Consider the following 24,676-nt stretch of genomic DNA (forward strand, 5'->3'; position numbering starts at 1 on the left):
GTCTGACCAAAGCAGAATAGAGGGGTAGCATGACTTCCCTGGATCTAGATGCTATACCCTATTTATGCAGGCCAAAATCCCGTTGGCTTTTTTCGCCACCGCATCACATTGTTGGCTCATGTTTGACTTGTTGTCCACGAGGACTCCAAGATCTTTTTCACACGAACTGCTGTCGAGCCAGGCATCCCCCATTCTGTATCTTTATATTTCATTTTTTCTGTGGAAGCGGAGTATCTTGCATTTGTCCCTGTTGAACTTCATTTTGTTAGTTTTGGACCATCTCTCTAGTCTGTTAAGATTGTTTTGAATTCTGCTCCTGTCTTCTGGAGTGTTAGCTATCCCTCCCAGTTTGGTGTCATCTACAAACTTGATGATCGTGCCTTCTAACCCTTCGTCTAAGTTGTTAATAAAGATGTTGAACAGACCTCTGCTTTAGCTGATAATTTTCTCTTGCAACATTTCTTGAGCATTTAAAAGTTATAGCAACAATTTGTATTTTTAAACATATTAGCAAGAACGCCTTTGCCCACCTCTTCTATTATTTCTGCATTTTATAGTGCTGAAAGATTGCTTAGAATCACATTGGCTTAGGCCTCTGCAGCAGACTTCCTAGCATGCAATGTGAGCAAACAACTTGATACATATAATTGTAGTTTAATATATGACAGAATGCTTTGCTACACCTTTAAAGGCATCTTGTAAAGATCTTTTTAATTTTCTTTTCACCTGAAGATGTTTCTGTCAGGTTCTGTAGTGCAGGGAAGTCTCTAATTCTGCAAGTGCTCAGGAGGCACCTAAAAGAACAACAAATACAGTAGACAGCAAGGGTTCATTCCAAATCAGGAAGGCTCTTTATCTTGAAGTTCGGCAATGCAGACAGAAACAGCTATATACAAAATATACATGCTCCCTCTCTCCTCTCCTCTCCACTAATCACTTCTCTCCAGCATGCACTGACAAACACCATCAGGAGGACCATCAACTCACACATGGTGTCTGTTTTGCTTTTTATACACATCTACATGATACAATTCTACATTTGCTACTTGATGCAAGCCCACATCTCTGGTTGCATCATCCACTTGTTTTGTCATCCTGATTCAGCAATTAATCACCTGGATATGCCATTATATTTTATATATCCTAAAAGTCTCAGCAGCACAAATTAAAAACATGAAAATTAACCTGGTAGAGAAGAAAAGCTGATCTTCAAAGTTATCTGCAAGCTACAAAAACTCAAATTATGAGCAGCGATACATCACTTGTCGAAATCTACATTTCAGCACCAAGGACAGCAGGACATAATCTTGTCTTGCAAACAAGCTGTCATTCAGTTGTGTGGAGTTTCTGTCGAGAAGAAGGGGGTGTTAAAACCACCCTGATTTCATGAAGTCCGTGACTTAACACAGGGCCCATGCTTTATTTAAAGTCCCATAATTATAACACTAGGGTTCAGGCTAAATGTTGTTTCTCAAGGTACTAAATATTATGTCTCCACTGGCATCTGCTGGTCTATGTCTTCCTTCATTACATTCAGCAGTGGGTGTCTCTTTTGTGGCCTGTCCTTGTGGGTTCTGGGATCTGTGGCCACTTCCATGCTTTTCCCCTAAAACATGAATGTTGCTAGCCCCCGCCTTCCTGTGGTTACTAAATGCCTGAGGTGACAGGCAAGGGACTTGCCCAGATTTCTACAGCTGCACTGGCTGAGGCAAGGGAGGAATGGGTGAACAAAAATATTTCACCTATGAGTTCATTTGTGTAATTAAATATCCATCAATCCTTCCAAAGGACCAAGGTTGCCTGAATAGCAGTTTGTCTGGCTAATTATTATCTAGTTTTGTCAGATTGTTGCTGTGCTGTCATAAAAATGTGGGACCATAGAGTGTGCTGATGCTCCTTTACATACAATATCCTTGAGTTGATCTTGCCTTTTCTCTTGAAATGATCTTCTTCCATCCCTCACTCAGCACCATGGCCAGTTCTAAAAACAAGGGAGGAAATTATGTCTCCTGTAGGACATATATAGCCTCTTCAGGGGTCCAGTGCAGCCCTGGTGACCCCTCCCCCTTATCACCTGCCAAACATCTAAAACATTTGACCAAATAGTATGATTTACCATATATACTCGAAGATAAGCCGAGTTTTTCAGCCCTTATTTATGAGCTGAAAAAGCCTCCCCCGGCTTATATTCAGGTCAGGGTCAAGCTAGCAGCCGGAGCCTGGAGGCCACAGTATGTTTTCTTTTCCATAACCTCCCTTCTTCGCTTCTCCTCCCAGGCTGGTTATCTTATATATTTTTTGAGAGAGAGACAGAGACAAGAAGCGAATGTTTTCAAAAGCGAAAGGAGAATGTGAGAGAAATCCTTGCAAGCCAGATTGCATGGGTAGAAGGGGAAGGAAAAAAGATATTCTTGCAAATTTGCACGATTCATTACTATTATTATTACTACTACTACTACTACTACTACTACTATTGCAAGAACATTTGAGTCCAAAGGGAAGGAAGGAGGGAAAAGAGAGCAACAGAAGATGTGTATTTCTTTTTATTCCTAAGGAAACAAAAATGAGGTGATTTTTTGGGGGAGGGGGAGAGAAGTTTTAAAAAGCCCTTTCTGGCTACTTTTAGAGTTTGAAAAAGGGAGAAAGAAAAGAGGTGGGAAAGGGCACGAGAAAAGAGGACAAAGTTGTTTTTAGGAGGACTTTGTTTTGAGAGGATTTGCAAAGGGGGAAATACACATGTGAAATTAGTATATATAATGATAGATCTCTATCTAGCTCTGCATTGTTTATGTAGGCATTATATGTTTGCCTGTTACTATGTTGGAAGCTGGCCTGAGTCCCCAGGGGGAGATAGATAGGGCAGGGTACAAATGAAACTGTTGTTGATGAAGATTATTACTATTATAAAGTTATTGTTGCTTTTCCACTTATAGAGTTAGTTTACTGTTTTTCTTTGAAATACAGTAAATATTCAAAACATTTAACCCACTGATGTCTCAATTAATATAATTTTATTAGTATCTAATTTTATTTTTGAAATTTACCAGTAACTGCTGCATTTCCCACCCTCGGCTTATACTCGAGTCAATAAGTTTTCCCAGTTTTTTGTGGTAAAATTAGGTGCCTTGGCTTATATTCGGGTCGGCTTATACTCGAGTATTTACGGTAGATGGGAAAAAACACTGTTAGAGGGGGAGACACCTCATCTTTGGGGTGGATGGGTTGTAAGCTGTTTCCAAAGGCTATCTACTCCAAAACAATAAAAAGAAGGAAAAGAAAACACCAAATGGAATCCAACCAGAAGTGATGTATTCACCATCTCAGTTACTCCTAATTGTGGTTGTGATGCCTTCTTGATCCCCAGGAACCCAGAAAAGGCCACAAAACAGACAAAGTGACCCCCTGCTCTAGTAACATACTTGTCTTAAGTATTTGTTGGCTGATAACTATGCTTGATCCAACAGGCAAGTAAGCTACTTGTCTGCCATTGCTGACAAGTCCTGCTCTCAATGCAGGGACTCCTTGTCAACTGGTGGACCAACAGGACCTAAGCTATGGAGTCCCTGCAGTGTCTCACATGAGATTTCTCTTTTAAACTTATCTCTATATATGCTCCATTATAACATTAGTTTAGATCTTTCTTCATTCACTCTACCCTTAAAAAGTCAAGCCAGGCTAGCTGAACAAATTGCCCAAAGTCACAGAGGACTGTGAAGTGTTTTCTTGGTGATTTTGCTGTTTGTTTGTTTTTTTCATTTTACAATGGCATTTTTGCCTCTCTATGTTCAGCATTTTACGTGTTATTTCTACTATCAGTCCATTTGTGAAGTGCACACTATCAGACTTCATAAGTACATTGATGACTTGATTTGTATGCTAGAGAAATATCTCCTTGTTTTACTAGAACTGCTTTGGAAAACATCAAATCATTTTGTGTTTAGGGAATTTTGATCACTTTTAAGCTCATTATTTAAAAAACAGCCCTTATTGGAAATCACATTTCTATTTCTTTGATTTTATGTGTGTGTTTGGATGTGTTCCTGGGCTTAATTTTTTTTAGTTCTAGAGAAATAACATGGAAAGAACATCACAAAAATGAAGAACAACAAGTTTGAACACATTTTAAATTCAAAATTAATATTATACACATAGAAAGTAAAACAACCAGGTCAGGTATGCCTTGCATGTGCAAAGAAAAAACTTTTAAAACCTTCACTTAAAAGCTCCATCCAAAATGTGTCCTGGGATGATTTGCCTTTCTTTCAATAGCTTCCACTTTTTCAATTCTGGTAATGAGGCCATGTTTTTCAACATGCCATGGTATCTGGTGGTTAGTCTAGTCTGCTTTCCCTTTTTCTTTCTGTTTTGCTCTTCACATTTGCTTGGTGATTCTGAATGCAACTTTTCACCTTGCCTGTTGTACATAAGCACATATAACTATAGTAGGATTATCTAGAGCAGAATCCAACTCTCTCCCTGACCAAACGTGTTAACTACAGTAGCACTTCTGAACATGACACTTACAGTCTGTCTTTCTCCAGCTCTCTGTCCCAATCCTTCCATTGCCTATGCTGCCGGGGTGGGGGTGGGGGGCACCTTCCAGGAGGATTCTGGGATGGCCTGCAATAAAAAGACATTGTATAGAGGAGCTTCTTTGTCAGAGGCTTTGTTAACAGAGGCATGTCTATATACAAGAGTTATATCCATCTTCTACTTGTTTACAGTGGTCTTTGAGTATTTTAAAAAAAGTGTTTTGCTGCCCAATATCCTAATGTATCATTAGGTTCCATAATAATAAAGTTGATCTTTCCTAGCAATAACTGGCTTGCAGATGCTGCAGATATTTGTTGTTATTCTTGTTTTAAGGAAAATATATTACAGATTGTAAAGTTGTAAAATTATGTTACAATTGCAGCTGCAATTCCATGTGAACAAATCTGGCACAGCCTTGTATCATACAAAACACAGGCAAACCAATTTGTTTAAAGCAGAGATAGAAAACATGTAACCTTCCAGATGTTGCTGGACTGCAGCTCTCAGAGCTCCTTAGTACTGGCCCTGCTGACTAGAGCTGCTGAGAGTTGCAGTCCAACAGCATGTAAAGGCTGGTGTGATTTTCAGCTCTGTTTTAAGAGTGCCTTATCTGTCTTCGTTTTAAACAGAGGCCAGCTGGAACCACTGGCTTGTTTTCAGCTGTATGCTCTAAGAACTCCAGCAACCTCCCATTTCTGATTGCTATTTCAACTGATTGATCTTGACCGGTTCAATTTTAGAGCTCATAAACCAACCCTTTCCCCTGATCGTATTGATTTAATTCATGGCCAATCCCAGCCGCCTTCTCTAAATGACATTTAGAGAAACATAGGAATAGATGACTAAGTTTTAACATTTTCAATTTGTCATAGTTTCAAACTAGAAGCTGAAGCTGATGCATAATTTCCCCTCGCTTTATATTCCCTCTCTTTTCCCCTTGGATATGTATTCATAGCACATTTTTTTCTGATGAAAACTCTCTAGCACTTGGTTCAAAAACCCACCTTTGGTTTAATTAAAGTTTGAAAATATGCAAGTTTTGATGCTTTGGCATTTTTAATCATCGACTTCAGAGTATTGTGTTCCAGAGGGGTTTGATGTTTTAGACTGCTGCAGCAAAAACAACTGAAAGTTTTGGGGAACTTTGAAGACTAACAGATGTATTGTGCAAAAGGCTTTTGCAACTTGAGGCTTCTGACATGAAGTAGCATTTAGGCCGTGAAAGATTATGCCACAACAAATCTTAAATCCTTCAGATTCCACCAGGAAACTGGATGAGTATGCCCTCATTTGCATAAATATCATTTCTGTAGCAATATAACCTGTACCCTGCCACACAACAAAGTTGCCAAGGTTCAAGACCTAGAGCTTGGAATATTCCTTTTAAAAAGTAATCTGTTGCTCTTATATTTCCAAGGCCTTCAAATAAGAGTTAGTTACTACTGTAATTTTATTTTCCAGAGTAACACTTTGTATTTCCATTTCTCAAAAATGACTAAAAAGAAACATATGTGAATGCTACATTTCATTCGCTCTGTACAAGCCTGCCATCTGCCTCTTTTTTGCCTCAATACACACAATACGTTGTTAGCCAACCCATTTAATGAAGCCATATCTTTATGTTAAGCCACTTTGAGTCTCCTGCAGGATAGATAAAGCAGGGTATAAATAAATATTATTATAAAAATGATATCTCTGTAACTGCAAAAATTACAGTCACACTACTGAGAAGATAGTAAAATTGCAGTTATAATGTAATATAGTTATACTTTCCTTTCTAGGGAAAAGGAATTAATTACAAGAAAGTAGTTGCTTCTAAGGCTTTGCTCAAAACCAAGTGTCCACAGATATTAGCCAGTTTCTGTTTGTCCTAGCCACTATCTCCTCCACTGTTCTCTCCATCTTTTGGCATGCATGGGAAGTAAGTGAGAAATTTAGGGATGGATCTCATTTGGTGATTCACACCCTATCAGCCCCTTAAAATGTGACAGGTCAACTGTACGGTTGCTATTAGTTGGAACTAGCCTGAAGTCATAAAGCAACATAAGGTGGCAAAACATACACTTTTTTCTTAATTCAACCCTACATACTCAAGGGAGATGCAAATTTCTCCACTTATTTCCATTGAAGCTTGGAGAAGTTAGGAACCAGCAGTCTGTTTTGTTGTTCAGGCTCTTTATTCTATCTGTGCAAAGGTGCTTAGTCACATTCTCTCAATCTCTTCCAACCACTCAGGTTGAAGGGGATGTGGCCAAGGATGTTTCTTTCTCTCTCTACTATGAGGTGTGGATATTGTTAAAAGCAAAGGCACCAGCTCATTTCTTCTCCAATATCAGTACATGTGAAAACTCAGGGGAAAACATCATCACTGCTTTTTACCAGAACACCAAGGGTGCTCTCACCTGGGGTCAAGTGGGTGAGTGAATCACTGGATGTCTTATCATGACACACTTTGCTATTTGACAAACTGTTTTAAACAATGATCCAAATAATTCAGAAGATTTTTGGAGGTAAAAAAGTCAGTATTTGTATTTGCAAACAGAGTGGAGTTCAGAGTCAACACTGTAATCACTGCTGTCACCTGGAAAGTGGAGGAAAGGAAGGACTCTGAGATAGGTCTGTTATACAGTTTGTTGTACCCTTTCAGGGATGTATTGGCTACCTTTATTCCCAGAGCTCTGAGCCAAAGCTAGCTCTGGGAATAAAGCGCACATGAAGGACATATACAGAGGAGTATATCAAGCCCATCAAACACTCTTGGCCACATATTTTCATGGGATCACAAGGCAGCAGTTGCTTGAAAGTGATTCTGATTCTCCATGATGAATCATCAAACAAGAAAGTCGATCAGGTAGGAAGAAAATGTTTCCGGGGGAAAGGCAGTGATGGACAGACAAAAAAAATGAGCACATTGGAGGCACAAACCAATATATCTAACGCTGAAGAAACATGGAGCTATGAAACCAGGACCTGTGTATGATTTCCCAGAAGGTTTTGCAATAAAAGGTTTACCTGGAGCCAGTGAGACTGTAATGTTTAGTCTGCAGGCAACAGGTCAGGGGCACGAAGAACTAAAACCAATGGGAACAGGAAAATTCAGCAGTCTATCCAGGAGTCTGAACAGCTCCTGAGCCTCACCTAGTGGCAGCACATAGCTTTTGTGTCAGTTAGGTGGTGAATTCATTCCAAATGTTAGCTCTCTTTCTAAAGAGTAGATTCAATATATTATTCTCTCTAAGCAGCATTAAAGATTGAACTAAAACTGGGAATGGATTCACCCAGGTCACTGACATAGAATGTACTACCCACCAGTGATCTCAGTTTAAAATTAGAATTGGGGGCAGCATCCTGGAATGCAAGCAGTGTATTTCATTGGCCCAGATAACTGCATTTTGCACTTTGCCTTTCCATACAACCAAAACTCACACAGATGTACATGGCACACTTCTTGGCCCTCCTGTGTGGGAGGAAATGGAGAGCACACCTGAAGTGAATGAGATATGATAGTAGACTTTTAGTGGTGTAAGCAAGTTAACCAGCAATTGCAAATAATAAGCTTGATAAAAAGCGAAGCCTGGGTTTACTGGTTTGGGAGAAAGCTCTACCAGGTATAACTCTCTACAGGATCTTTGCAGCCAAAGGTTGTTAAAATGGACAATTACCCAAAATGACTCCAAAAATGAAAAAGGTCAGGTTGAAGGTAAGCAGATTTTAAAGCAAACCAATTATGTCTTTATTAGGAGACAGAAAAAGATCACAGTAGACAATCTGTTTCTCAAAAAAAAAGAAAAGAAAAAAAAAGACAGGTGCTTTAACACCCCTACTGTTGACCAATCTAAGGAGACTGTGGGTGGTACAACTAAAGGGGTTTCAGACAAAGACACAGACATATTTTCTCACCCTCTGATGTGAAGAGAAGTTGAAATAAAGCAGGGAAGCAGGTTCTGGATGAAAAAGACTTGGAAGGTTTCTGCTGTTCTTGCTTCTGTGGAAAATGTAGAAGATCTCTCTAGACTATCTTACAGAAGATCTCTCTGGAATCTGTTTGGAATGTGTGGGGCCTCTCTTTTCTCTGGGATCTCTCTGAAATCTATGGGGCTTCTCTGGAATCTGGTGTAAGATTTCTCTTCTCTAGGATCTTTCTGTGTGCTTGTGGATTTTTTCTGTCTTTGCTTTGCTCTTCTGTCTATATTTAACCTGTTCCTAACTTGGAGTCTGTCACCTGGAGGGAAGAAAATACATCTGGGTGGAGCAAAACACAACCTTAGTGTTATTCTATGAGGAGTTAAAAGAAAAGGCTACATTGTGCTTGAAGTGATCAGAAAAAAGGGTTGGTATGCAAAGGGCAGGTATGAATGTGACATCTGTCACCCTGTGGCAATGATTCCTAACTGATCCTCTTTTTAGGCAATGAGGTTGCACATATGCGAAGAAATCAATCAAGTGTACAGTGTACCATTTTGAACTAGTTTGACAAGATTTACCATCTGTTAGGAGCAAACAAGATAGTTAAGCACTGATTGCTGTCTTGAATGCAACAAGGAGACCATTTTCTTGTCAGCAGTAGTGAGGCAATTTCACAGGAAAATTCCAGTTTGTACTTTTAAAATGAGACCTGTCTTCTTCCAAGGTGACCAAGGATCCAGGAGATCATGTCCCCCTTCTGACCTCTTGTTCACACTATAGCAGAAGGCACCTCCCCATTTAAAAACCTTCTTGTGAGTCATATTTACTAAGCGTAGCTCATAGCAAGCTAGTTTGCAGGCTTGAGAGTTGCTTCAGCTTTGTGTTTCAAGCTAATTTTTCAAGCAGATAACAAGGATGTGGGATGGCAGCCTGTACAATTAGTTTCAAAGCACTTTTAGTTTTTAATCACGTCACACACTTTATCATCTTCAGAGGTGCATGGAGTGGCAGCTGTAATTCTGTGTGATTTACTCACTACCATAGATCTGAAACTCATTCAGTTCCTCAGGGTTGTAGCAAATCTTGATGCAATGGGACAAAGGAGGAATAAATGACACTGGGACAAAATGAAAGGAAAATACAGCAGGCAATAGATTTTGTTGTAAACTGATACCCTGAGACCCATCACAGAGGAGCAGCTGTTGTGTTACTATTATTACTTTTGGCAGTGCCAGGAGGTTTGCCATTAATTTGGAAAGAAAGTTTAGCATGGCTGGGAAGCAGCTTACACAAGAGAAAAAGCACAGTTGATGAGAGATAGATTATTTTGTGTTTTGTTTTATTTTTTTGGCATCCTGGCACTAGCAAGTGGCTTCACTTTACTTTAGGCAAAATTTTCCTCCCATTTCTTTCTTTAATCAAGTAAATATCAATGCCTCACCTTTCCCAGAGTTTATAACTACATCTGAAAACAGTGGAAAAATCTATACATGTTATTTTCAAAACCAAAAAGAAGAGCCACACTGGATTAAAAGGTCTCCCTGCGGGATAGCCTCCAGACATTTAACAATTTTTTTTTTCATTTAAAGGCCTTCATGAACATGCAGACTTGTGAAAACAAAGAAATAACTCTTTTCCTTCTAGATGTTTTGTCTTCCTGAAGTGCAAAAGCACAAGAAGGAACCCGTGACAACTATCAAGGAGTGGATGGGAAGTCCAAATCCAAGTGCAATTATTCCTGTTCTACCACATATGCAGGGCCCCCAGGTGGCACAGTGTGTTAAAGCGCTGAGCTGCTGAACTTGCGGACCAAAAGGTCCCAGGTTCAAATCTGGGAGCGGAGTGAGCGCCCACTGTTAGCCCCAGCTCCTGCCAACCTAGCAGTTCGAAAACATGCAAATGTATTTCAATAGGTACCGCTCCGACGGGAAGGTAATGGCGCTCCATGCAGTCATGCCGGTCACATGACCTTGGAGGTATTTATGGAGATGAGCACCAACCCCCAAAGTCAGTCATGACTGGACTTAACGTCAGGGGAAAACCTTTACCTTTACCTACCACATATACAACACAAATCAAATACAAAGCACAAGACAATGCTTTTTAATATATGTAGTGTGTACTGTACATGGGTTAGTGTGGTATAGAGGTTTGAGTGTTAGATTAGGACTTTGCGAGATTGGTTTTCCAATCCATGCTTCACTATATAACCTCACTGGGTGACCTTGGACAAGTCGGTTTCTTGGGAAGGCAATGGCAAAACTCTGAATAATTTTCTCTAAGAAATTGCTGGGATAGTTTGTCCATAAATTGGGATCCTTTTGAAGAGACATAGCAAGATGTACAGCATTTCCCTCCCCCAATACAAATTCTGCTTCCCAAATGAAATGTTACTTTGGTCACCACATTTCTAGCATTGCAGAGAATCAAATATTGAGGCATTTTTGTACCTATAACTTTTATATTTGCTATGTTCACATATTTGTCTTCTTCCACCATCCCCTGGAATGCCTAAATTGTTTTTTCTAATTATTCAGTTGAAATTGTAAGTTACTGCAATTCTAAAAAATTGGGAGCCAATAGGGTGTGGGGAGGGGGGCAGAATTCTTACTAGGAATACAATGCTGTGCCCCCCACAAACACACACACACACACCAGCTACTATTCCTAGTGCTGTAGTACATATAAAACTTGTATATATGTTCCCATATACATTTCTAACATGGGGCTCATCTACATCTACATGGGACTCAAACCATGGCAGTGGCAAGGTAGACTCTATTATCAGTGGTTCTCTACCTGGGGGTCCCCTGATGTTTTTGGCCTTCAACTGTCAGAAATCCTAACAGCTGGTAAACCTGCTAGGATTTCTGGGAGTTGTGGGCAAAAAACATCTGGGGACCCCAGGTTGAGAACTACTGCTTTCTATGGTTCAGCAAAACTTCAGAACATTTCCTGAGTTTCCCTAATGTGGAGCTAAACCAGTTCACCACAATTTACCACTCATTAAGGATCTGAGGTTGCTGGCTGTCATGTGGACTTCCAGGAGTCACTTCTTGTTCACTTCAGGTTTTAGGCCTAGTGTTGACAAGTTTTTGGAATGTATTTTCCACTAAACAACAGCTGGGGAGAAGGTGGCAGAAATACAACAACTGGAGTAGAAGGAAATAACATGGTTTTTAAGAAGAATGCTTTCTCTCTGATTTGAAATGGAAGTCCATTTGCTATCACCTGAGATTCCTGCTTTTTTAATGATAGAATCTCCAAAGATGCTCTTAAAGAAATTAGGCTGCACTTAAAGGAATAGTATCTCCAAAGATGCTCTCAAAGGAATCAGGAAGGAAGCTGTTGGCAGGCTGTGTTATAGTGCCTGCTTAATTCTTCACAGCTATGTCTTGGACTGTTTTTCAGACTTCTTTACCTTGCCCAGCCCAGCCTCTATGTAAATCTTGTGTATTGTCCCTTGGTGTTTCTTCTGGTGTCCTTTAGCTCTGTGTGTCTGATTCTTCCCCAATATCATGTGCTATTGTAAGACCTTTGGGCCTCCCAGGCCCTCTCTTGCCACTTTTCCCATGATGGTGAATCATAGGACTGTGTGATAGATGAAAAAAAGTTTCAAAACTCATTACAAAATTAGGGGGCACCGGCATTTCATTTCCAAAGTGTTTCTAAAGAATCATTAGTGAAAATTTCAGTACTATAACAAGAGTTTAATGAAGTTTCATTACTTTTTTTGTTGCACAAGTGGGGAAATTTCAAGGGTTCCTATCTTCCTCATTGTTAAAGCTATTGGCATGAAACTTGTAACAGTTATAGAACACATTTACCACTATTAGCCCATCAGGTTTCAGAACATTTCGCTCATCCACAGAGCTTTGGGGAATTTTCAAAGTTTTTACAAACAATATTTTAAAAAGAAAACTACAAGAACAATCTCCTTGAATTTTCTATACATTGACATAAGATATCAGAGGATAATATTCATACATCTACCAATTTTTGGGAATTTAAAATTTTAACAAAAACTGTTTTAAAAAAAAGTCACAACAGCTATCACATTGAATATCTCTCATATTAACCAATATAATTTACATTTAGGGATTTCTTCCCAGTCCAGCACAGAGATTTACTTACTAGAAGTATCAGTCAGTCCTCCTCTTTGCAGATTCAACAATTTATTGGAATTCTGGCTGGCTGCTACTACGGAGGGATAAATCTCTCCCCTAACCTGGTTGGGGCTTTCCGATGCTGAGAGGAATTCTGGGAAATGTAATTTAGGACAGGGTTTTTTGAATTCTCTGGCATAGGGCTCATCGCCTTCCCAAACTACATTTCCCAGAATCCTATGCTTTCTCAGTTTTTTTCACAGCGACTGCTTTCTCCCTGCTGCTTCCCTCTCCTAATGGTGAGAAGCCATTAATTTGTTTGCTTGTGCTGAAAATGAAACTGACTTTGGGAGGCTTCCAAGATGTACAAAATTCAAATGAAAAAGTATTAGGTAAGTTTCAATTCTTAAGTTTTTGATACAGGCAATTCTTGCGCATCATAAGTACAAATTTAACGGATATGACTTACGAAGACTAATGAAAAATTGCACACCCTTATTAAATCATCAGACCTATATCCCTACTTCCTGATCCAAGACTCAGTAAATTGGAGGTGAAATTTAGCAAGACACAGTAACTGAATGTTTTCTATAGGTGGCACTCTCTTATATTTTAACTTTGGCTTATGACATAGTTTGCAAAAGGAAAAAAAAGAAAATCCCAACCCAATCAATTGGTTTGGTTTTTCTTTTATTATGTGCAATGTATTTGTGGGTTAGAGAAACTTTTCAAGTGTGTAGGTCTGGGTGAATCTCAAGAGCCATGAACAGGAAGCCACTTGGTTAGTAATCTTAGCACCACTTCTGCTTGTACTGTCTAACTTCACCATTAACCCACAAAATTTGTAAGAGATACTTGCCCTTTATGAGCATTAAATCAAGCAAACTTGAATAAGATCATTATGGCCACTTTTAAAAAACCAGTCTGAATTAGGTTTATACTGCTTCTGAGAGGGAAACACACAAAGCCTTTTTCATCTTAGCTAATGACAAGGAAGATTTAACTATTGTAACTTAAGGGGTTTGTTCTCTTCTGTGTAAACTAGTTCCATCTGAATGAGATGAATAAGAGAACTGCTTGCTTAATTTGTCCCTGTTTCAGCACTTTTCCTCCTCCGAGAATTAAGCTGGCATAAACCTAATTTTGCAATGAGAAAAAGTGTATTTAAAGTTTGTTTGTAAAATCTCCCATTGTGATTTCTCTCTTCAATGCAAATAGATGAAGGCGTTTATCACAAGTACTGAGCTATAATAAGATGAAAGTTTGAATTTTATTCTCCTGCCTCCTTGTTGATTTGGGATAATGCATCCTTTCCTGATGTTTAATGCAGCTGACCTAAAGTGGGATTTATTTATGATCAAGCATCAGCACCCAAAGTGCTTCCTATCTTTCCAAGATTCTTTCCTCGTTCTTCAAATTTATGTTTCGAGATGCATATCCAAAAAAGAATGGGGAAATCTGAGAATTAGGAAATGAGTGTGTTCACATGTGCAGACAAAGCAGAGGATCTTATATAGAGGATATATTGATAGGAAGAGCTGTAAGAATAGAACTCCTGGCTTAGTTTTTTTCACATTCCCTTTCCCTACTCCTTCATCTACTCTTTCTTTGCTATTATGGCTTCATAGTGTGCAGTGTCAAAGAAGGCCCTCCTGACTATTTTCTTCACTTCAATCATAACTGAGGACATTTGTCATAATGCAGCCTGCAGAGGGAGTTAGATATAGAAAGGCCTCAAATGATGGGTCTCCTCCCTGAGTCTGAGAAACTGGTGGCAGATGCAGCTGATGAGGAATTCCAGCAAGATCGGCCCTGGGAGACATTGAGGAGACACCCCATTATTTGTGGAGTGTCATTAGGAAAAAGCAAAGGAGTTACATCTTCATAAATAAGTAACTCTGAGCATTTGTGGATTAAGCATATCAAGCTCAGGCAGCTTTAAAACCCGGAACAGCTGTTGAGAATTTTCGCTGTTTGCAAGCACATGCTCCCTAGCCTTTGTGCACTTCCTGCTGGTGGATTTATTTGCATTCTTGACCTAGCTTAAGTTTTATGTCTGCTTATCTTTCTGTTTTGACTCTCATTATCATAAGTACTGACTTCCCATAATGAATTTTGGAACAGTTGAGACCTCCCTTTGACTTTGCTGAACTCCCTTGCTTGCTGCTACTCCCTACTACAGTCTGCTTCTACTGACACTTTTTGCCTATAGGTATCTGAATAAAAACATCAGACTAGTGACTTTCATGTCAATTGAAGGTGAATTTGGTCTGAAGGTTAAAAGAGCCATCTCAAGTGATGAACCTTGTGGGTTTAGCCCACTGACATGGAAGTCACCAGCTGTTGCTGAAAATGATCTCTTCCTCATCAAGAAGGCCTTCATCCAAGCCCACATTGCTATCACTATAACACTTCAGCTTGCATGGCTAGAAGATTAGTGTGTTTAATTTCAGGGAACATAATGGGATGCTTTGAATTCCTCTGCCTATCTGTCAAATTTCTGTTCATGCAAGAGACTATGCTTTTATAAATACATTACTTTCCTCAGGTGTATATTTGTCTTTTACCTGTACTTCTGCAATTGGCTTGGAAATTGTTTTACCCATCATCACTCATTTTGCTTTGCTAAGACTTCTGTTTGTGCATTACAGCCCAACCATCACTGCTATTGCGATCAGCTCTTCGTATCCTTAGAGTCTGCATCCATGACTTAAACTAACTAAGGCACAAAAATATTCAGAGAACCTAGTAGGATATTCTCACACATCAGTGTGGTGCTTGGGGAGGAAGAACAAGTCTTGATTTTTACATGTGCCAAGCACTACAGTGATGTGTGGGCATATTTTGCTATAGCCTCTCACCATTTCACAGATCTTCGCCCTCTCTCCAGCTGAGGTTTGAATTGTTTATTATTTTATATGGGTCACTTTTTTACTATGCTGTTGTATGTAATAGGAATTGGGCATCCAGTGGTTTTGGTATCCATGACAGGTTCTGGAATAAACCCTCAATAAATACTAAGAGCTCACTATTCTGTTACAGTAGTCGATTGGCTGGTGGCAGAAGGGAACAAACTTTTAAGTTATTTTAAATTAGACACATCCTAGGGCTTCCGTGTGTTTCCATATATCTCCCATAATCCAAGATGTTCAGAGAAGAGGTTGCCCTATTGCCTGTTCTTCCTTTGCCTGCTATGTTCTTTGCAGATCCTCTTGAGATTTGACGTGAGGATATTATCACAATGGCTTTAGCGCAGTGTAGGGAGGGGCTGCTTCCTTCCTCAAGGCACCAAATGGTTTCCTTGTCCATTATGCATCAATTCAGTTTACTGATGAGAAGCTTTTAGGGGCCAAGAGATCATGGACAATGATAACTATCAACATGAATAGAAAACCATCAGAGGCTTATGGAGGTGGCACTTTACACTGAGCTTTCTGTTTTCCCTCCTCTACACTTTGAATGGAAGGCTTCCCAGTGTTTTCAAAGAGATTCTTTTGTTGTTATTGTAACTTGTCAATGCCTTAGACTGAGCAGGCTCTATTTTCTTTTTTAAAATGCTGTCATTGCATGTGGTGAGCAAGAGGTTGAAAGAATAACCATTTAGACTCATGAGCAGCAGAATAAGGCCAGCTACTGCTGTTACAAATCTCATTAATGCGATTGAAATCATATTATAGTGTTAAAAAATCTCACTGCAACCTTTATTTTACTTGGTAGTTAAAATTATAGTGAAGTAAGCTCACAGAAGAAATATTTTTCTTGAAAGCTTAGTATTCTCTGAACAGTGCCTGAAAGTAGATGTAATACAGTATACGATCCAATAGAAGAACATAGCATCTTATATATAATACATGAACAAGATTAACTTGGGTATTTAATTTAATTTGATAACACGCATAAGAGCTGTGGATGAAATACATTTTCTAGGTAATCACCATAATAAAAATCACTTAGGGTTACCAGGGCTATTAGGATGAACAATGAGGCAATTTCTGGCATCATATTATAAAATACGTACAGCACTAAAGCCTTGAATTGAATGGTTATATTAGAGGCTACTTTGGATAATTTTGTTTACAGTGGGCAAGAACAATTGAAGCATGTGTATTCTAGTTCTGAGTGCTTTAATTTCCAACTTACTTGAATGGTCAAAATGCTCTAATTGAGCAACACATATTGTGCATGCATGTGTGCACACATGTGCTGAGGAGGAAATTCATGGTTTGCTTACTCTTTAGCAAGGATAGAAATCGGGTAGGAATTGCATGATCTAGGAAAGATTAGCAAACAACCTCTGAGTATTCATTGGCTAATCAAACCCTATAAAATTCATAGGGTCATCATAAGTTTATGGGCTACTTAAAGGCACATATACAGACATTTTTGGATTGCAACTTCCAGCATTCCTACCATTGGCTATCTGGCTGCCTACAGCTGATAGAAGTTGCAGTCCAACAAAATCTTCAGGGTTGTCTCATTCTACCACCACCACCACTGAAGTATAAATCATCATCATCATCATCATCATCATCATCATCATCATCATCATCATTTAATTACTTATTAATTGCCCTCCATCCAAGATGCTCTAGGCGATTTACAAGATAAAATTGTAAAGGATAAAAATATATACATATAAATATCGATAAAATTAACATAGATTAAAGGCTCTAGTAAAGAGCCAGGTCTTGAGTGCTAGGGTAAAAGGCCCTAACTCACGCATGGCTCTCATATAGGGCGGCAAGGCATTCCATAAGGCAGGGGCAGAAATAGAAAAAGCTCTGGTCTGGTCCTTTCCAAATGCACTTCTCTAGGACCCGGTATGTAAAGTAAGTCACGCTGAGATGGTCGTTGCGACCTCCGATGATGGGAGAAGGAGAGACGGTCCCTAAGGTACAATGGGCCCTGGCTGTAAAGAATTTTAAAGGTCAGAACTAGCATCTTATATAGACCACAGTAATCGGTTGGAAGCCAATGCAGATGCTGCAGCACTGGTGTTATGTGGCATTTCATGGGTGTTCTTGTGAGTAGCCTGGCTGCTGCATTCTGAACAATACAGAGCTTTCGGGTCGTGGACATCGGAAGGCCAACATACAGGGCGTTGCAATAGTCCAGCCTAGACGTGACCGTGGCATGGATGACTGTTGCCAGAGCCTCATCAGATAGATAGGGTGCCAGTTGCCTCGCTTGTCGTAGATGGAAAAAGGCCTGTTTGCTGGCAGCAGCGACCTGAGCTTCCATTGTCAGCTGCGAATCCAAAACGACACCCAGGCTCTTAACGGTAGGCAAAGGAGATAGGGCAGCACCAACGAAGGTGGGTAGCAAATGGGTCAGACCAGTCGAGCGGCCATGCCAAAGAATCTCAGTCTTCGCCGGTTTCACCTTCAGTCTACTAGCACATAGCCAGTTCGACAGAGCCTCCAGACATAAGATGAAATTATCTGGTATTGACGTTGCTCCAGTCTCCAAGCGCAGAAGGAGTTGGGTGTCATCTGCATATTGATAGCAATCTAGGCCGAAACTCCGAGCCAAACTAGCAAGGGGTCTAACGTAAAGGTTGAAAAGAAGAGGGGAGAGAATTGCACCTTGGGGTACCCCACATAGGAGGGGAGATCTGTCAGAGACTTGATCCATATACTCCACGCATTGGTTCCGGTTTCGGAGAAATGAGTTGAACCAACTGAGGGCCTGACCACGAACTCCGGACATGGCGAGACGGTGAATCATTAGGTCATAGTCAACGGTGTCAAACGCTGCGGTAAGGTCGAGAAGTACCAGAAGCGCTGATCCGCCGCTATCAGAATGACGACGGAGTTCATCTGTGATGGCAACCAGGACTGTCTCCGTCCCATGACCAGGGCGGAAGCCTGACTGGAAAGGGTCCAGGCCGGCTGTATCATCCAGAAATTGTTGCAATTGTCCCAGTACAGCCCGCTCTATCATCTTACCTAAGAATGGAAGGTTAGAGATTGGACGATAAATGGCAATGGTCATGGGATCCAAGCTAGGATCCAAGCAAATACATCAGTTTCTAGAGTTGTAACCAAGTTTTCTCATTCCTTTACTCAGAAGACAAACCTCAGAGCATTTCTTTTAAAATCAAAGTAAGCCTTATGGTTTCCTGTATTTTTCTCTGGGTTGCAATTTATTTTCATAGGCATGGAAATGTTTGTCTGTTGGCAGCTTCAGATGCACTATTGATGGGTACAGTAATGACCTCATCAGATGGGATGCTTTTCAGTGGTATATGCTAGTCGACCTTCCCTTTTGTGATGGAGCCCACCGGTTCCAATTCCATGATGTAGAGCCACTTCCAGGGGGACTCCATCACAAAAGGGAATGTCAACCAGTGTATGCCGCCACCACAGTGACATGGGAAACTTCATCTGTAGAATTGAGATCAACGGGGGGAAGCCGGTGGCCAATGCTCCTCCCCATGGGATCGGGCAACGTGTCAGGTGATGTGGGTTGTGGGGCAGTGGATTTCCCATACCCCCTGATGGGCAACACCAGATTCTCCACAGTTCATGGTGATTCCGGCGGCCTGCTTTATGAGGTCATAAGGCAAGGAGAGAAAAGGGATTTTATCTGACCTCCCTGCTGATAGAGCTATCATTAGCTCTGCCACAATAGAATGAGAAGGAGCGGAAAGGAAGGAAATGTGAACCTCCACAAAGGAAGGGGACTGCAGACTCAAAAGAATAAGCAATTGCAAACAAATTTAAAATATGTGGAAGGAAGGATGCTTTCTCTGTTACCTGTCTAAGCTAAGCCTAAAGCACTACATCTTGTTGAGCAAACATGCAGGTGCACAGAGCTAGATTTTTTTTGAAACCCTACCCATTTCACCACACACTTACAGCCATGTTTTCTTATTGCACTAAACATTCAAGTCTTTAGTATAATAAGGCTTCATGCACATGTATGGGACATGTGCCTGGGGAACATCTCACTCTTTCATATCTTAATGGGTCCATTCATTCCACTTAGCTGAGTAACATCTGAGAGAGTTACAATCTACAAAATCTAACATCACTAATTTAAACATGGATAATCTAAAATATAAACTGTCTATAAGAACAATGGAAACTCTCTCATGGATCAGACCAAAAGGCAGTATTATCCTACATTCTGTTTGCATCGTGGCCAAATAGACTTTTTGTGGAATGCCCACAAGTACTATGCATGCACAACACTTTCCTCCTAACTCAAGTATCCTTAGGAATATCTGTAGATATTGGAGACTACCTGTAGGTATAGTGGCTACTACACACTGGTTTATTGTCCTTGAGTTTGCCTAATCCTCCTTAAAGCTGTTCTGATTGGTAGCTGTAGCAAATTCCTTAGTTGGCCTATGTCCTGTATGAAAAAGTACTTATTTTATTCTTCATCATCTTCCATTTAGCTTGATGGGTTTTCTAAGTAAAGGTAAAGGTTTCCCCTGACGTTAAGTCCAGTCATGCCTGACTCTGAGGGTTGGTGCTCATCTCCATTTCTGAGCCAGAGAGCCAGCGTTGTCCGTAGACACCTCCAAGGTCATGTGGCCAGCATGACAGCATGGAGCGCCGTTACCTTCCCACCGGAGCGGTACCTATTGATCTACTCACATTGACATGTTTTCGAACTACTAGGTTGGCAGGAGCTGGAGCGAACAGCGGGCGCTCATTCCGCTCCCGGGATTTGAACCTGGGACCTTTCAGTCTGCAAGTTCAGCAGCTCAGCGCTTTAATGCACTTCGCCACCGGGGCGAAGTGGGTTTTCTATGTTCTAGTATTATGAGAGACAGAGAAGAGCTTCCTTCGCTCTAGAGTTTTCATACCATGCTTAATTGTTACACCTCTATGATGTCTTACTTCCTTACTTACTCCCGCCCAGCTAAAATAACCCAAATGTATCCTTTCTTTAAAGGCATGTTGCTCCAGTAAATACATTAAGGTTTGAAAATATAAAAGAGAAAATTATTACAAATTATTACAACATGTTTGTGGAAAAATTTTGTGTTTTTGCGCAAACAAATCCAATTTGTGGCTAGATGGGACTGGAGAAATGATTCATTCTTGCATGTGAAGATGACAGAAGAAAACCAAATTTAAGGTTCTTAGGTCCAAAGGCTATACAGGACAGGGTACAGTGGTCGCTGTATTCATTGGTGCTGGTCTCAATGCCCCCTCAATGTTTGTTGTCCACACCTAGAATCATAGAATCATAGAATAGTAGAGTTGGAAGAGACCACATGGGCCATCTAGTCCAACCCCCTGCTAAGAAGCAGGAAATCGCATTCAAAGCACCCCCGACAGATGGCCATCCAGCCTCTGCTTAAAAGCCTCCAAGGAAGGAGCCTCCACCACAGCCCCGGGGAGAGAGTTCCACTGTCGAACAGCCCTCACAGTGAGGAAGTTCTTCCTGATGTTCAGGTGGAATCTCCTTTCCTGTAGTTTGAAGCCATTGTTCCGTGTCCTAGTCTGCAGGGCAGCAGAAAGTATGTTTGTCAGAAAACAATTCACTCTGTAGAATCGAGGTCTTTATTTATCTTGCCCTGGCAGCTGGTGGTTTCCTTGCTTTAGGTGAGGCTTTAAAGAGGCTATCAAAAATACTACACTTTTTCCTCTATCCCAAATAGGTTCAGCACTTTGGAGAAGTACTGTGAGGTTTTGACTAAAACCTATAGAGGAGTTAACCAATGTAATTCTCTCACTGACATGGAATGTAACAGCTATCCCCAAGGCATTTCATGGTCAATAAGACTGACTTTGTTCACATGAATATCCTTGGTATTTTATCTAACTATGCATGAGCCAGAAAATACAGATGAGGGAGAAAGGAGGCAGTGACTGTGTATCTGCTGTAATTGTGGAGGATAGAGAAGGTGTCAAAAATAATTACTCAGTACCAGCATTCAGACCAGGCTGCATTTTAATTCAAGGTGGGATAAATGTTGTGATCATCAGGAGGTAGCTGAAGATGTCATATTTGATAAACAGGACTTGCCTCACGCGTTTCCTGCAAAATCAATACAGGCTTGGTACTTACTTGCTAATATATCATGCCATCTCCAGTCTTTCTCTCTCTCTCTCTCTCTCTCTCTCTCTCTCTCTCTCTCTCTCTCTCTCGTCACTCTTTTGTTTCAGCATGAGTGTCTTCCATTTCTGCGACAATTTGAGGGCCTTCGGAAAACAGTAAAGCTATCAAAAACAGCTATGTTAGTAGTTTTGTTTTTGTTTTATTTGTCACGGCAGCTAGCTCTGAAAACTGTCAAGCCTCACTATTTTATCACTCTTCCGTGAAGTGTTTGGCACTATAAACAAGGGATGGTGAGGAACTAGGGAGGGTGGGGGCACATCATATGAATAACCAAGTACAATTATCCATAAATCACAGGCCCATAGATGTCAGGCAGAAAACATTAAAACAGATGAGTGGCAGACAATAGTGAAAAGATAGTGTCTACTTCAAAGTTCAAATTGTTTTCCTCCCCCATATTATTTCTTACCTGAAGTTACCTGAAGTTTTGCAACATTTCTCACAGACAGACATTAGTTGCATTACAATATAATTAGGAAATGCATGCAATCTGTCCTGTTTAGGTATGTCATCTATTCAACAGAACGCTGTGATAGCCTGTAGTCTGTAGCTGATATTAATTACTGCTATTTGTTGATTATACCACAGGTATTTGTTTCTATTGATTGAAAATTGAGAAAGTGCATTGGGGAATATGTGTGTCAAATGTACTCAGCACAACTGTGCACCACTTCTAAGTGGAAAACCTCTGCTGAGTTATGTACATTATGCAATGTTACTGAGCAAAAGTATTAATCATTTTAAGAAATACTCACAGGTTTATAGAGATTTTTCTGGACATTGCTGCTTTTGTTGTTGTTGTTGTTGTTTTTGTGGATGATGATGATGATGATGATAATGAGAGATAGCAATGGAGATTAGTAGAATGGTAGCTTTCTTGACTGTGTTGCTGAATTATCTTGTTTTTCTTTTTTCCTAGCTGGGAGGCTGTGGGATCCTTGGAGTTGGCATATGGCTAGCCGTCACTCAAGGGAACTTTGCCACCCTGTCCTCTTCCTTCCCTTCACTGTCAGCTGCCAACTTGCTGATCATCACGGGAACTTTTGTAATGATCATTGGTTTTGTGGGGTGCATAGGAGCCATCAAAGAAAACAAGTGCCTCCTACTCAGTGTGAGTATAAAACTATGTTCTACCTGTTGTCTACTGGTATCCTGTGTTCTGCTCTCTGAATGTTTTAGTGCATTTCTATGTTAACATATTTCTAACATTAAAGAGTGTGCATAACCAATGGCAGATATTGTATATATCTATTATCACCCCATGCAATTACTGTGAAGAGTGTGCTGAAAATAGCTAGCTATTTTAATTGTGGGTTGTAAGAGAAGCATAACCTGAAAGAAAAAAAATAATAAATAGCATTAAACATACATACATACAAACCAAAGATGGATAATGTTGTACATAGAGCTGGTGTACCATAGTGATTTGAATGTCAGTTTAGGACTTTAGAAGACAAGCTTTGAATCCCTGCTTGACCATAGAGACCTAGTGGGTGATGTTGGGTAAGTCACACTGTCTTAGGACCTCATCACACTAGAGCAGTGGTTCTCAACCTGTGGGTCCCCAGATGTTTAGGCCTTTGACTCCCAGAAATCCTAACAGCTGGTAAACTGGCTGGGATTTCTGGGAGTTGTAGGCCAAACACCTGGGGACCCACAGGTTGAGAACCACTGCACTAGAGCATGGATCCACTTTAAATCCAGTTTCTGCCTCCTGCAGAATTCTAGGCTTTGTAGTTTAGGAAGGGGGCCTTTAAACTGCTCAGCCAGACAGGTCCTGGGCCTCACTAAACTACAAAGCCCAGAATTTTGCAGGAGGCAGAACCGGATTTAAAGTCGATCCATGATGACTCTGTTAGTCTCAGAGGAAACTCCATCTGGACAAATAATGGTAGAGTTATCTTAGGGTCACCGTAAGTTGGAAATGAGTTGAATGCATGCAGCAACAGCAGCAGCAGCAGCAGCAGCAGCAACAACAACAAAAACAACAACAACAACAGTATTGTATATGCTAATATATTTCTACGCTAACCACCAGGATGACAAAAAGGCAATGTAAAAATGAAGGGCACTGCATCTTGAGTGAGGTAATTCAACACTTTCAGATTCATGGCTTTAAAGATATGAGCTCAAGCAAATTACTATGATCAGAGAGTTGTATATTTGCCTTATTAATAGTGCATTACTTTGATATACCCAAGCCATCAACTGTAAATAAAAATGGAAATCACATTACTTTGTTATTAGTTCTTAGGTATGAAATTATTTTAGACAATACATCTGTGGTATAATTTCATAATCCCTCTGTAATTATTGTGAGAGAAAATAATATATACACTGAACAAGGGTTCAAGTTTAGAACTAAACCAGTTTAAAGATATATTGTGAATTTTATTTGTGGTTGCATAGTTATTGCTAATCATACCTGAGATTGGATTCTTTTCCACACACACACACATATATATACACACCTGTACACTGCAGGAAGTTTTATCATTCCACTGCCAGTAGCTTTTTAAGACAGGATACAGGGTGGTATTTCACTAGTGCTTTAACTTGCGCAAGTTTTGTTTCTGGATACATTTACTTAGACATTTGATGAATGATCATGCTTGAGATTAAGCAGTATGGCCATCTGCCAGACTGCTTCCTTTGGGTCAAATCAGCTGGTGGGCAATAAAGGAACGGAGAAATCTGGAAGTCCATTGCCACTTTTCAGTACCCAAGAATTACCATGTGCCACAACCCTGTCCCCAAAAGAAGCCCATTTCCAGTATTGTAAAATCTGTTCAGGGGAGGAGGGCAAAATAATGATAATGCACAAAGAAGTTTTGCTTCAAGAGAAAACTGAAATAATCATTTCCCATCCTTTTCCTCAGTTGGGTGGCTTTGGGGGGAGGGGGTCTAAAGAAGGGCTATGTATAATAGCGTCATATAGTCTAAAAGCAATAGGTTTCCTCTGCCTGATCCATACCCAGTAGCCTGCCTGTTGGAACTGCCAATGCTGTTCATTCTAATAAAACTGAATGCCAGATTTCCTCCTCTTCCTA

At 40.3% G+C, this 24,676-nt stretch overlaps 1 protein-coding gene across 9 annotated transcripts in view; it reads left to right on the plus strand.

The window, feature by feature from the left end:
- tspan4 (tetraspanin 4) overlaps nucleotides 1-24,676 on the plus strand; it is a 747,849-nt gene that overhangs the window by 618,432 nt on the left and 104,741 nt on the right. For all 9 annotated transcript variants that reach the window (XM_008108423.3, XM_062976117.1, XM_008108460.3 and 6 more), the window contains one exon: nucleotides 22,546-22,737. In XM_008108423.3, coding sequence (XP_008106630.1) covers nucleotides 22,546-22,737 — 192 coding nt within the window. The remainder of the gene's footprint in view (nucleotides 1-22,545; nucleotides 22,738-24,676) is intronic.

Source organism: Anolis carolinensis, chromosome 1 (assembly GCF_035594765.1).
Source record: "Anolis carolinensis isolate JA03-04 chromosome 1, rAnoCar3.1.pri, whole genome shotgun sequence".
Taxonomy (NCBI): domain Eukaryota; kingdom Metazoa; phylum Chordata; class Lepidosauria; order Squamata; family Dactyloidae; genus Anolis; species Anolis carolinensis.